The sequence below is a fragment of the Poecilia formosa genome, unplaced genomic scaffold, assembly GCF_000485575.1.
Source record: "Poecilia formosa unplaced genomic scaffold, Poecilia_formosa-5.1.2 Scaffold368, whole genome shotgun sequence".
NCBI classification, from domain to species: domain Eukaryota; kingdom Metazoa; phylum Chordata; class Actinopteri; order Cyprinodontiformes; family Poeciliidae; genus Poecilia; species Poecilia formosa.
Genome location: NW_006800307.1, coordinates 238,777 through 253,060, shown reverse-complemented (window position 1 = coordinate 253,060; position 14,284 = coordinate 238,777). Strand labels below are relative to the sequence as shown.

The following is a 14,284-nucleotide window of genomic DNA, read 5'->3' as shown; positions in this document are numbered from 1 at the left end:
GTCTCTCTGTCTCTCTATGTCTCTCTCTCTCTGTCTCTCTGTCTCTCTGTCTCTCTGTCTCTCTATGTCTCTCTCTCTCTGTCTCTCTGTCTCTCTCTATGTCTCTCTCTGTCTCTCTCTCTGTCTCTCTCTCTCTGTTTCTCTCTCTCTCTCTGTTTTTCTCTCTCTCTCTCTCTCTGTCTCTCTATGTCTCTCTCTGTCTCTCTCTCTCTGTCTCTGTCTGTCTTCAGGTGTAACCTCTGTGATCTCGGTTGAATCTGTGTGTTTTTGTCTGTCTCTCCTTTGCGCAGCCTCAACGTCCGGGTCAAAACGTCTCGGCTCCTTCAGACCTCTGAGGCCGCTGAGCCAGAAGCGATAAGTTCAAGTTTCCAGAATAAAACATAAAACTAATGAAAAGGCTTTTTGTGAGGGTAATTGGCTTTAATTAAAGGGAACGGTAATGTTTCCCTTTAAAGCCGATAGGATGCGTCTACGGCTCATAAAAACACGTTCATTACTGTTCTTACATAAAATCAATCTCAGATGATGAGAATTCACTTCCTCAGTGAATTTCCTTCAGAACCAGCTATTTCAGGGTTTCTGTCACTTTTATGCAAATGAGCTGCTGCTGGCCACGCCCACAACTCAGTGTTTACACTTTAGACAGGAAAATGGCTGCAAACAAATGAACACTGTAAAACATTCACCCAGCCGACTGTTATCGTCTTCTCATAATGAAGGGCGGAGCTCCGCTTGGGTTGCTAGGTAACGGGACAGTGACGTCATAACAGGGAGGTTTTTGAAATAATTTTCCAGACACTAAAAAACATCAACTTGTTGCCAGAAAATTCCTACAGGTTTTTTTAAAGTGTTTGGTTTTAGAATCAGTTCATTCAAACAGATTTACAAAAACATGCAGAAAGTCAGTTTTGCTCAATAAATCCCACTTACAGAAAGACTTTATTTATGATTACATTTTTAAAAACCAGGGTTGGAACTTTAACTTCATAGATTTTAGTGCATTAAAAATGTTTTAATGTAGCTGCGTTGTTAGCACAGCTACATCCGCTAACAACAACAACGAAGCCGCTTCTCTTTTCCCAATCAGATCTTTTCGATCTGATTGGACGCCGGAAAAGACTGTTGTGTTCAAGTTGCTGATAGGAGTTAGCTTAAAATAGCATCTCAATGCTAACCTTGTAGCAGCTAATGCTAACGTTAGCAACCATAGTCCACATTTCTTGGTTGAAGAACAGATTAAAAATAATAAAAATCTTTTCTGTTTATTATGTTTGTTTGTTCAATAATTTAGCAGCTAAAATTGTTTTGAATTGAAAATGTTGCTGATTTTATTGATATAGTTTTCATTAATTAGGTTTAATTAATTACAGACCCTGCAACTATTAAACATTTTAACAGAATCCCACCACTAATGAAAAGGTACATAATTAAATGAATGTAAAAACATACATGATATTAAGTTTTTAAGAAAGAAAAATAAATTTTCTGATCAGTTTAGAATAAATTATTGATTTTTTTTCTCTTGAAATGATCTAATAATATCTTTTTCTGAAATAATTGTTCAGTAAATCCGACCCTGATGCTCCATTTCCTGCCTGAAGCCCCCAGGAGCAGATCAGAGTCTAATCAACATGATGCTGAAAAGAATCTGAGCTTCCTGCTCGTCGTGGTGAGTCACCGCCGCGCCGCGCAGCGCCGCGCAGCGCCGCGCCGCACAGCCACGGATGAAAGTGGAATTAGTGCCGGTTAATTCGTCCTGACAGTTGGAAATGTTAAATCCTGCAGGGGGCTCGGCTTAGCGCGCCGCTCTCTGCCTAAGTAGGTTAAACACAAACCGGAGTGATCAATCTGCAGACGCTCGACTGAAACTACGGAACCGCCTGGAAACTCTGGAAACCAGCAGAGGAGGCCGAGGCGGTCCAGAAGCCCCAAGGCAGCAGAACCAGCGGAACCAGCAGGACCAGCAGGAACACCAACTGGAACCAGTAACCAGGTCCAGTTGAGTTCTGGCTCTGGAGGTTCTGACTGTGGGAACCAGAACTGATCCGGCTCTGAGATGAAGAGGAACTTTTATTTTTTCCTCCAATAATTTGATGAAAATAAATTTCAAAGTTCAGGTTTTTATGTTTCTACTTTTTTATTCTCCCTCTTTTAAAGCGGCAGGGTGTGACTCTCATAAAGAACATGTTTGTTTAAAAAATCCTGGGCTCTCAACCAAAAACAACCAATCAGAGCCAGGAGGCGGGGCTTAGCGCTGTCAATCAATCTAACGGCTAATAGAGAAACAACTCACCGTTACAGGAAAACCGTTTATGTCTGATGAGGAGAAGCAGCGCGCACTCAGGCATGATTGACAGCGCTGAGCTAACAAATATGTAAAATAATATTTGTATAAATTACTTTCTGCAGCTTGAAGCAGCAAACAATTCATCAATTAATTGCATAATAAACTAAAAAGAGCTGGATCATATTCAGATGGTTAATATTTTGAAGAGCAACTTAAACCATTTATTTATGGTTTTGTTTTTTATTCCTGTTTTATTTTGAATAATTAAAGTAGAAATATATTCCATAAACAAAACATCTTAATCATATTTATGAACCCCGAGTTTCTGCTCTTGTTGCGTTTTTCCAGGAAATGTTTGGATTTCGGGATGATTGGCTCATTTATCGTCTTCATCTGTTTTTTCTGTGTTTACTGCAGAGCAGGTCAGGTTTCCAGCACCGGTTACCATGGCGATGCGTGGCAGGAAGCGATAACCCTCCGATGACCTGGTGGCCCAAACAAACACAGACGTGCAAAAAGCTTGTGAACAACAAACCAAACTGAGTTCAGGGGAAAACTGCAGTAACCATTAAAAACACAAAACATAATAATAATTATTAATAAAACCAAATATCTTGTTTTTACAGTGAATCATGAGGGAAACGCTGAGAGCTTCTTCACCTGCGGAAAATCTGATGTAAATTAAAGACATGCTGTAGATATTTTCCCAACAATAAATAAAGAATAAAAACTGATTGTAGGTATACGGAAAATAAATGTAATAACTAAATAATGCAGTTTTATTGTTTTAATTCATGAAAATTAAGAAAACGAGTCAAATGAAGCCTTTCTGCCCGCTGACCCCCATGTTCACATGGTGAATCCTCTGGATGTGGGCCAGCAGCTGCAGACTCACCAGGAGGCATTTTGGTTGTTATTATTATTATTTTTAGCCGGACGCCATTAGCCATGGCTGCGTGAACGTGCGTGTCGCCGCACCGCCGCCTGAACTCTGATCAGATGTGATCAGTTTCCGCTCAGCTTGTTCTGCAGCAGCGTGAACACAAAGAGGCAGCGGCATAAATTCATCTGATTTCATGCAGCAGCAGCTGCAGGGAGTTTTTCCCTCTCAGTCCGTCTGTCTGGCAACGGCGGGCGGGAGGCTCGTTACAGGGGTCAGGATGGTCAGGATGGTCAGGATGGTCAGGATGATCAGGATGATTGGAGGGAAAAACCACAGGGCGGGAAAAATCTCAGAAATGTTCTAGAAAAAAATTTGGAAATTTCTGAACTCCAAAAGTTGTAGATTTGACTTTAATCTCAGAAAAAGGCTGGAAGAAGGAAAATGTGACTTCAAAAATGTTCAACATTACGAAAAATACTAATATGAAATTTACAAAATACGAAATTTTGTAAAGATTAGCACTGGAGCTGGAAGACGTTCTAAATATTCATTCTTTCATAAAAGTAAACAATTTCATTTCTTCCTTTGTTTACTTGCTTGGCATTGAGTGTGGAGAATAAACAAATACTGAACATTAACATTTATAGTCTTTACTGTTTCTCCAGAAAAGCCTTTAACAACAATTTCAAGCCCTCAGTAGGAAATCCACATTTTCTGTTTGACCAAAAGAAGTTTTGTGAAAATGGAGTTTCCAGTTGTTCCTGAATGCACCACGAATTCCTGAACCTACAGATGGAAGAGGAAGCAGAAGGTCACCTGACCTTTCAAACATTAAACATTAATGATACATTTATTTCACATTTATTTCATGACTGAACCAACGCAGTCTGAACATCCTGATGCTGCTTGGAGCCTCAGCAGGTCTGAACAGCAGAGAACCAGGAACCGGTTTAACTTTAAATCCAACCTGTTATGGGACATTCACGTTCTGGATGTTTTTATACATCCGGGTTTCTAATGCTTCTACAAACATCCTAAAAAAACAAAACACCCAGCTGGTTTTTGGTAATGAGTTCAAAGTTTTTTGGTTTCTAAATGATCTACTTAAACCCCTCCAAAATGTAACGTCACAAATCAGCAGGCACTGCCCGTTACCTAGCAACCCCAGCAGAGTTCCGCCCGTTACCTAGCAATCCAACCACAGCACCGCTTGTAGAATAAGATTTGTTTGTAAACTATCTAAAATCTGTAAAAGTCTCTGAAGGACTCTTATTGTGAAATATTAGCAGCAGCATCTCAGCTTCCTGTCAGCCTCCATCAGCAGCTGAAACCTGCAGATCACAGAGCCACCTTCATCTTCCTCATCCTCAGCCTGACTGTTTGCAGATTAATGAAGTAAAGCTGACAAACCTGAGAAAACGATGCGTGTTTGTTTACCCGTTAATCCCGCCTTGATTTGCTCCACTGTCTGAACCTTCAGATTATCGTTAGCTTCCAGATTTAGCGGTGAGTCACAGGAAGCTTCCTGCTCAGCGCTCCGACTCACATCTGCTCGTTTCTACATGTTTGGATTTTTAAGAGTAAAAACTTTGATCTTTAACGGGATCATTTTAAAAACGATGCTTTTCTCCACATCATATGCTAATATAACATTAGCATAAAGGCGGACACGTTTGTATTTTTATTTCTAGAATATTTTCTGGTGATTTCCAGTTGAATTGATCAGGATTAAAGTCACACTATGTGCAGAAAACGTTTAAAATTATGATTTTTAAATCACGACATTTTAACAGTAACATATTTATAATTATGTTTTTTTGTTTGTTTTATTAGAAAACCAAAAAATATTAGAAATAGTGTTATTATGGTAGCACAGCCAGCTGCCACAGGAAGTTAGTAAAGCAGCAGGTAAAAGCAAACAGAAGCAGTTTAATAACTTGATGTTGTTTTATGAGTCTGATGAAATGATCTAATAATTGTGTTTTTATTGATTAACAGAAATCAAATCTAGAATCATGAATCTGACTGGAATAAATGAGCGTTTGGTTTATAACCCGGTTCGGCCCAAACCGGCTGGCTGCAGGTTTTCTGGAGTGAAGGAAGCGGCCGGGTCGCTCTGAGGCGTTCCCATGACGACAGAACCAGACGCAGACGTGAGTCAGAACCAGAACCGCCCCGGCCGGGCCGCTCCGACACCACCGAGGTGACAGCCTGTTGTTACTGTGTGTCATGGCGACGCCCTTTAACCCCACAGGAGGCTGATGTCAGACGGCCTCCGCCCGCCATGCGTCACCGTGACGACCGGCGACTCACAGTGACGCACAGAGACCGGTTCTGTCTGCTGGGTCGGTTTGGACCAGAACCAGAACCAGGATTTTCTGTCCAGTTAAAGTTTATTGATTTATGAATAATAACTGATAAATGGATTTGATTGATCATAACTGAGATTTAACTGCAGATGAAAACATGAAACTGAGTCAAATATTTAATATTTCAGGACAGGAAGTAAAAATATGATTATGTGACTTGAAAAAGTCCAGACATTAAAAATATAGAATTAATAATTATTGTATCAATATCAATATAAGAAAAAATAACATTAGCTTTGGAATAAAAATGACTTAAATCATATTAAGTAGTTATTATAAACAGAGAAGAATATTAGAATTAACTACCAGGAGAATAAAAATATTTAGAAAATAATGAAAACAATAATAATAATATGACAGAATAATTTCAGATTAAAAACATCTCTAAATAATCTGCCAACATGTGAATATTAACCTGCAGGATTTATTTTTACTTGCAAATGACTTTTAATGTTAGTAGAAAAATAAAATTTGGTCAGATTTTTTTTTTTAAATACACAATTTGCCTTTTTTCTTCCAGATTTTGTGAATCCTTGCAGTTCTTCCTTCCATCAGATTTTATCCTCCATTAAAGGAGAAATCTGCAGAATAAAATCCAGTTTGTGTTTCATGCTTGACTCATTTCTGACTCACAGTTCTCTGCTGCCACCTGCTGGTCAGGCGAGCAGCTGGACCCATGAGGATGATGATGATGATGAAGTCCTGAGGGTGCACTTACTTTTCCAGAAACATCAGTCAGAGGTAAAAACGTTCAAAGTATTCACACCCACCTGCAACATTTCAACCAAAATATTTTTCATATTTTACTTTGTAAAGTAGTGAATGGAAATCTGAAAAGTGTGGTGTACATGTTTACTCAGCCCTCCCACCCACTCCTCCCCCTTTAAGTTACCCCAAAATAAAAAAGATGTGGAGGTTTGGTGAGACAGCTGAAGATGTGAGAATAACTCTGGAGTTCTGCCTGAACAAAAACATAAAGTCATCGTCAAATCCCTCATTTATTTACATTATTTTACATAAAGCAGCTGCTGGTTGTGCAGGAGGCCCCACTGCTGCTGATCGTCCACGTTCCTGAAGTCCAGACCAGCAAACCGTCTGGCTGGTCAGAGGGAACCCTGGTTCTGGTTCTGGTTCTGTCACTGGACCCCCTTCAGGGTGTGGTAGAGGTGTTTGGGTACGGCCCACGCCCGGCCCGCGCCCCCCGCCCCGCCCGCAGCCTCTTGAGCTGCTGCTGCTGCCGGCGGACTTTCTGCTGCGCCGTCTTCAGTTTGCGCCGCAGCAGCTCCAGCTGCTCCTCCAGCTGCTCCATGCGCCGCTTCTGCTGCGCCGAGTCCTCCGCCGTGTAGTTATGGTCGCCACTCACCGCCGCCGGGCCGCCGCCGGCCTCCTCCGCCGACGCAGGGTCAGAGGTCACCGGCAGGGGGAGCGGGAAGTCGATCTCTGAGGAGAACGGGTTCTCTAGAGATTCTGCCTGGAGGAGAAAAACAGACAAAGAGACGGAGAGATGATGAGATGGATGGATAATCAGACAGACCACCGACCCATGTGACCTCTGACCTTCATGCTGAGGCCGAAGCCGAACAGTGAGGGCACGGCATTGTCCTTCAGGACCCGGTTGTTGCATTCCCTCTTGAAGCAGTCCTGGGTGAAGTGCTGGGAGCAGATGTTGCTGTACTTGGTGGGCTTGAAGTTGCTCCTCCTCATCGCCGCCACCCACTTCCTGCAGACGTCCGGCCGCGCCAGAGGAAACCTGAGCAGGCCAAACAGGAAGGGCGGCCATGTTGGTCACTGACTGTCACCGTTTTAAACGTCAGAAATGTTTATTGGAAAGTTGTTTATAATTCTAAAAGCAGGATAGAATATCGTGTGTTTTTCACACTTTCGTAAACATTCACATTTAGATTTATTAACACTTTGGATTAACTGAGAGCTCTGGACATGTTCATTAATAAAAACAATCCTCCAAAATAAGACTTGTAAGTCTAATAATTGTCTATGTAGTATAAAATAACCCTATTTTCATCTTTTACGAATAAAATAAAAACTTTGTGCGTCATAAACTGCATTTTAAATCTGCTTTGACGTTTTCAAGTGCTGTTGTTTTCAAACTGCAGCAACACTGAGGTGTTTTTTATCTGTAAAAACTAAATGTCTCAATGTTATAACTCTCTCACATGGAGTAAATACTTTATACAAACACCAACTGGTGTTTCAAGTTCTCTGTAATGAATGCTAAACAACATGTTTCCGGTTTGATTGGTGTAAGAAGCACAGATTTGATTAAAAGTGGCCTAGTACCTTTAAATACGGTAAAACAAATCAATTGTAAATAAATAAATAAATAAATAAAAATCAGTAGGCCATCTATACTGAGTTTTACGGCTCAGCGTAAACATAAACAAAAAAAACACCCTACTTGAGGATGCGTTCACACCTGGTAAAATACACACTCCTGACTTACCGATAGTTATAAAATTCAACCAACCATTATCAACATCTTTAACGTTTTAGGAGCTCAAACTCAAAATTAATTAAACAAAATGACCACCGCTCGAAGCGCCCTATAGTTACCTGATTATTATTTACACGTTTTATTTTAATTACGGGATGCAGTTGAACGCACCATGAAGTTGCCGCCTGCGCTACATTCCTGTCGTAATAAGCCGTATAGAAGCGCGATCCGATTTAAGGCGGTGGCCGCAGGTTTCTATCGGCTACAGCGACAGCAGCTAACAACTCCCGGCGCTCAGATCTGGTTCCGGTCCGCTTACTTGTGGAATGAGATGTCTTTGTCTTTGTGGTACCGGTTCTTACAGCCGTACGCTGAGCACGTCTGGACCATGTTTCAGCCCAAACAGCAGCTACTTCTCCCGGGTTAAACTCTGCTGCTCTCCCCCTTCACCATCCAAACAAGGCTTCACCGCCAGTAACAAAGATGGCGGCCAAGATCCAGTCACCTGACCTCCGTTCTTACATGTGATTGGCGGACGCTTCTCCACACAAAACAGGGACTTTTTGAAGATTTTTTATGACTTTAATAAATATTTCCTCCGCACTAAGATCAGATGTTACTAATTTTAATATCTGTCCTTTATGTGAGATAATGTCTAACAAATCTAATCCAACAAAACAGTCAACTAAACAATAAAGCATTTCTAAAATCCTGTCAGTTTTTTTATTCAATTCAGAAGAATTTCATTTATCCCAAAGAGAAATTAAGTGTTATGACTCACATCATCCAAGTATCTTCATAGAATCAATGTGGATGTTGCTGCTGTGGGCAGGAAGCAGCTCCAGTAGCAGTCAGTGTTGCAACAATCTGAAAAAGCCTCTGACTGTAACATGCAGCGATTTTTTCCAATAAAAACAGAGAAGTGTGGTTTGGTGTGAAGCGTTTTTATTAAGCAACAGAAACACTGAAAACCAGAGTAAACTCGCTTACATCCTGCGTAGAAACTGTTTCAGTGAGTTTGTCCCTAAGAGCTTCCGTAGACGGACCCCAGCTGTGATGAATCTCCAAACTGAAACATCAGAAACTGAGAAGAAAAATCGAGGAGTATGGGACATGATTTGTCCAGTTTTTAAACGAGCTCACAAACGCAGCGCTGTTGATACTCTTGTACCAACAGAAAGGTACAAGAGTGTATTTAAGAGGTATTTACATTAGTTATTAATGCTGATATGAAATTAGAAGCTTTAGAAGCAGCAGAACCAAACAGGATCCGACCCGCTTGCTTTAAGTCCTTTTAGGTTTCTGCCTTAAATGACTCAGTTTTGATCTTTTTAAAAGGTTCAACATGTTAAAGCATGAAGGAGGAAGAACATCCGGGTTCCTTCCTTCTTTACTTGCTGCAGCTGATCGGATCTGATCCGACGTCCTGCAGGTCGGTTTCACCCGACAGATTCGCTAAAATGTTTAAAACTTTTATGTTCCACCTTTAAAACGCGACAGAAGATGTTCACATTTCATTTTTAAGTGTTTTTCTCAAATGGTTCCAGCCGTCAGAAACACATAATGGAGTTTAAAACTGCAATGCACCGCCCAGCCTGCAGGGGGCTCCACCGCCCGGCCTGCAGGGGGCAGCACCTGCAGGGGGCAGCACCGCCGGGTCTGCAGGGGGCAGCACTGCCCGGCCTGCAGGGGGCAGCACCTGCAGGGGGCAGCACCGCCGGGTCTGCAGGGGGCAGCACTGCGACCCATGAGCGAACTGAAGCAATGTTTCCATAATCATATTTGAAGAAAGCCTAACGATGGAAAGTGATACCTTCACAGTGTCTGTGATGATGAGGAGGCTTCCGGGTTAAAGGTCACAGGAAGACCTGCGCTGGAACCATCAAAATAAATGCTGATTAATCATAAAAACTCAGGTTAGCTGGTTATAAACAGCTGGAACAAACGGAAACGTCTGTTCATGTAGCTGACTGAGCAGCCAGCTGAGGCTCAAACCTTCTGTGATGTCATTCTGTGATGTCATCGTGGCCTGAATTCATATTTTAGCTCCTCCCACAATCCATCCTGATTGGACAGGAGCTCCAATCAGGAAGTCATTAGATTAACCCAGAAATTAATCTGTGGGAACATCTCTGGGGTCATGACCTCTTGACCTCAGAGGGGTGGAAAACTTTTCTGGACGACATCTGCAAATAAAAAGTGAATCCAGATGTGTCAAAATACTGGTACCGAGGTTCTGCAGAACTGGACCGGGCTAAAATACGGTTTGAACAAAACCGGGACAGAAACTTTGAGAGCCGCAGTTTGATTAACGGAACAGGAAGTCGGGTTTATGTACACATGACCCGGTCAGACAGAACCAGATCCGGTTCCAGGTCTGGTTCTGGTTCCAGGTCTGGAACCAGGTCCGGTTCCGGTTCCAGGTCTGGAACCGGAGCCGGTTCTGTTCCTGGTCTGGTTCTGGTTCAAGGTCTGGAACCGGAGCCGGTTCTGGTTCCTGGTCTGGTTCTGGTTCCAGGTCTGGAACCGGAGCCGGTTCTGGTTCCAGGTCCAGTTCTGCAATTCTGGACCAAACGAGTCCAAAAAGCCCGGAAAGCGTTTCCTAAACGGGTCAGAACTCTGAAACAGTTCTGGAGTCCCGGTCCAGCCCTGGGAGGCTGGGACTCTGTCCCGCAAAGCATCATGGGAAGTGTAGTCACGGCGATGAAGCTCCGCCACTGAGCTGCTCCGCCCTTCGACCCAGATCGGTCTGGTTCCGATCAGATCTTCATCAGAACCAACTCGTTCAACATCCTCTTCCTGTCTGGGTCCGTTTCCATAACAACCGTAGTGAGGGTCCGGCTCGTCGACTCCAGGAGGAAAAACAGAGAAGAAGAAAGCGACAGTTTGAGTCTTTGGTTCCGACGTTCGGACCCGGGATCGGCTAATCCTTCTCGTCCTCTTTGTCCTCCTCCTCCTCCTCTTCCTCGTCCTTCGTCCCCTCGTCTCCGCCCTTCTGCTCCGTGTCGTCTCCATGTCTGTCCCCGCCGTTCTTTTCCCCGCCGTTCTTGTCTCCACCATTTTTGTCCTCGCCGTCTTTGGACTCGTCGTCGTCGTCAGAACCCTGAAAACACCGAAGGTTTCTGGTAAATTATAAGTACTATGTAGCATCCCTGATGTCCTTTGTTTGTCAGTTAAAAACAATTTAACTAATTTCTCTACTCCAAGACTCCATCAGATTCAAACTGAGTTTGTGGACATTAGAGGTAATTAATGCTGCAACAGGTTTTTGAACCAGTATTCAATAAATAAGAACAAAAAGCACAACTCACAAAATTTTAACAAATCCATGAGAGTCAAAATTCCTCCCAAACATAAAGAACTACATTTTAAAATGATAAATAACATATATCCTTCAAATGAGTTCTTAAGAGAGATTTAATGTTAATGTAGAGAACTGTGGTTTTTGTACAACTCAATTAGAAACAACTAAACATTTGTTTTATGAATGTAAAGAAGTATTAAACTTATGGGATCAACTTCGGAACTTTCTGTCTTCTAAAACAATACATTTGGATTTTGTTTCCTTACAAAACATTTAATCCGGTTTATCCATTAAAGAAAAAAATCTGGAATTTTTAGTCAATGTCCTGATTATTGTAACAAAATATTTTATCCATAAATGTCGTTATGCAAAATGCTCCCCGTCAATCAATGCTCTCAAAAATGAACTTTTTTAAAAGTTGTCTAAAAAAGATGCAGAATTTAAATGCAGTAAAATTGTATGAATTAAAGATTTTTAGTTTGTAGCCCCCTAACATGTCTCTTATTTTTTAATCCTTCTTTTATTTTATCATGTAATTACCCGTCTTTTCATTATTTCTGGTAATTTAGTTATTTTTCAATATTTTTTAGTCTTTTCTTGAGCCTTTCCAACCAGTGTGAGTTGTAAACATTAGGAGTTGTGATTTTTGATATGTTTGTTTCTGACATGTTGTGAGTTTTGTCAACTGTATTAGTAAACGATGAAGAGATGAGCTGATGCTGTAACACCTACTGCCCCCTGCTGGTAAGGAGGCGTAAAGCTCCATCAGCAGAACCTCAGTAGCTGTTTAAGTTACAAATGAGAGCAAAACTTTAATATTACACTAATTTCTAAAAAAAATATACAATATTGCAAATGCTGCAAATGTTTCTTACATCCATGAAATGAGAAACATTTAAACATTAAAAGTTTTATGGAAACGGAGCAAATCAAGATTAAAAGTTTAATCAGAACATTTATTTAGTGGGATGGAACCAGAACAGAACCAGAACCAGGGTTCTAGAAACATCTGGATGGATGAATGAACAGATGAACGGATGGATGGATGGATGGATGAATGAACAGATGGCTGGATGGATGGATGGATGGATGAATGAACAGATGAACGGATGGATGAATGGATGGATGGATGGATGGATGGATGGATGGATGGATGAATGGATGGATGGATGAATGAACAGATGGCTGGATGGATGGATGAATGGATGGATGGATGAATGAAAAGATGGCTGGATGGATGGATGGATGGATGGATGAATGAACAGATGGCTGGATGGATGGATGAATGGATGGATGGATGAATGAACAGATGAACGGATGGATGAATGGATGAATGAACAGATGGCTGGATGGATGGATGAATGGATGAATGAACAGATGAACGGATGGATGGATGGATGGATGGATGGATGGATGGATGGATGGATGAATGAACAGATGGCTGGATGGATGGATGAATGGATGGATGGATGAATGAAAAGATGGCTGGATGGATGGATGGATGGATGGATGCATGGATGGATGGATGAATGGATGGAAGGATGAATGGATGGATGGATGAATGAACAGATGGCTGGATGGATGGATGGATGAATGGATGAATGAACAGATGGATGGATGAATGGATGGATGGATGAATGGATGGATGGATGAATGGATGGATGGATGGATGGATGGATGGATGAATGAATGAATGGATGGATGGATGAATGGATGGATGGATGGATGGATGGATGGATGAATGAATGAATGAATGAATGAATGAATGAATGGATGGATGGATGAATGGATGAATGAATGAATGAATGAATGAATGAATGAATGGATGGATGGATGGATGGATGTTGCACTTTTTTGAGATTATTTGTTTTATTTTAAGTTTTCTGACTGCTTAGGAACTTTATTTTGGTAAACCAGAACTTCCTGGGGAATTAATATGACGTCACATACGGACGGATGGATCCTTGCTTCCAGTTAATCCCTCCATCCAACATGGCCGCCTCTCAGCGAGGACTAAGGAAGCGAAGGAGCCTGATTGGATCTCAACCAGTTTCCATGGCAACCATCTATAAGTCCTACCATCACAAACATCAACAGTTTGTTGAGCAGGTGGACTTTAACTGGACCTGGGCGGTTGGACATGACCTGGTGGTGGCAGCATGGTGCTGTGGGGTACCTGCTTGACCCGGCTCCGCCTCCTGTTGGGCACGCGGGCCTTCATCCTCCGGGACAGCGCCAGCAGCTTGTTGTGCCGCTGCCTCCGCTTCTCCTTCTCCGCCTCCTCCTTCCGCTTCTCCTCCGTCTGCTCCGAGTCCGACTCCTCCTGCCTCTGCAGCCGGCTCCTCTTCCGCGGCTGGCTGCTCCTCTTCGGCTGGCTCCGGCCCTCCTCTTCCTCCTCTCCGCCGGGGCTGGAGGAAGAGGAGCTGTCATCGCCCCCCAGGAAGGAGCGCTTCCTGCGGCTCACCGAGCGGCTGTCGTCGCTGGAGCTCCCGCCGGACTCGCTCCAGTCCCGGTCCGCCTGCTCGCTGTCCTCCTCCGGGGAGCTCTGGAAGTCCGACTGGGACCCGGAGGAGGAGGAGGAGAACGAGCCTTCATCGCTGTCGTCCAGGATGGAGGCGGGAAGGCCGATCTGGCGCTTCTTGGAGGCGGCCACCTTGGTCTTCCTCATGGAGGCGAACATTTTCCGCTTGTAGAGGCTCTCCATGTTCGCTGCTGTTGCTGGAGCTCAGCCACGAAAATACGACAACTAATAAAAAATAACAAAAATAACAAAAACAGCCCCGGAGGTCAAACTCAAGCTACAGTCTGCGCATCAAAACATCTGGAAAAATAAACAACATGGCGCCCAGATTAACCTCCAGGAACGATTATTCCCACTTTTCTTCTCCTAATCCTTCTCCTGTAATCCTGACACCGGGAATTTTCTCCTCAATCCTCCGTTTTTCCTCAGATTTTCCCCCTGCGGAGCTGCTTTTACCTGGATTATTGT

General features: G+C 42.8%; 1 protein-coding gene and 1 long non-coding RNA gene across 3 annotated transcripts; both read right to left on the bottom strand.

Annotated features, from left to right (window-relative positions):
* Nucleotides 1-6,518: 6,518 nt before the first annotated feature.
* On the bottom strand, nt 6,519-8,598 carry LOC103153969 (THAP domain-containing protein 1-like). 2 transcript variants are annotated; one of them, XM_016662300.1, is made up of 3 exons: nt 8,163-8,598; nt 7,097-7,289; nt 6,519-7,010 (listed from the first exon to the last, which is right to left on the bottom strand). In XM_016662300.1, the coding sequence occupies exons 2-3, from the start codon at nt 7,241-7,243 to the stop codon at nt 6,690-6,692; spliced, it is 468 nt and encodes a 155-aa protein (XP_016517786.1). In that variant the 5' UTR covers nt 7,244-7,289; nt 8,163-8,598; the 3' UTR covers nt 6,519-6,689. The 2 variants fall into 2 exon arrangements, with proteins under 2 accessions (XP_016517786.1, XP_007575144.1); XM_007575082.2 differs by having other exon boundaries at nt 8,311-8,595.
* A 318-nt stretch (nt 8,599-8,916) lies between these two features.
* LOC107833349 (uncharacterized) lies at nt 8,917-10,411 on the bottom strand. Its single transcript, XR_001659072.1, has 2 exons — nt 9,707-10,411; nt 8,917-9,626 (listed from the first exon to the last, which is right to left on the bottom strand). It is a non-coding gene; the product is annotated as an uncharacterized LOC107833349 (long non-coding RNA).
* Between the last annotated feature and the right edge of the window lie 3,873 nt (nt 10,412-14,284).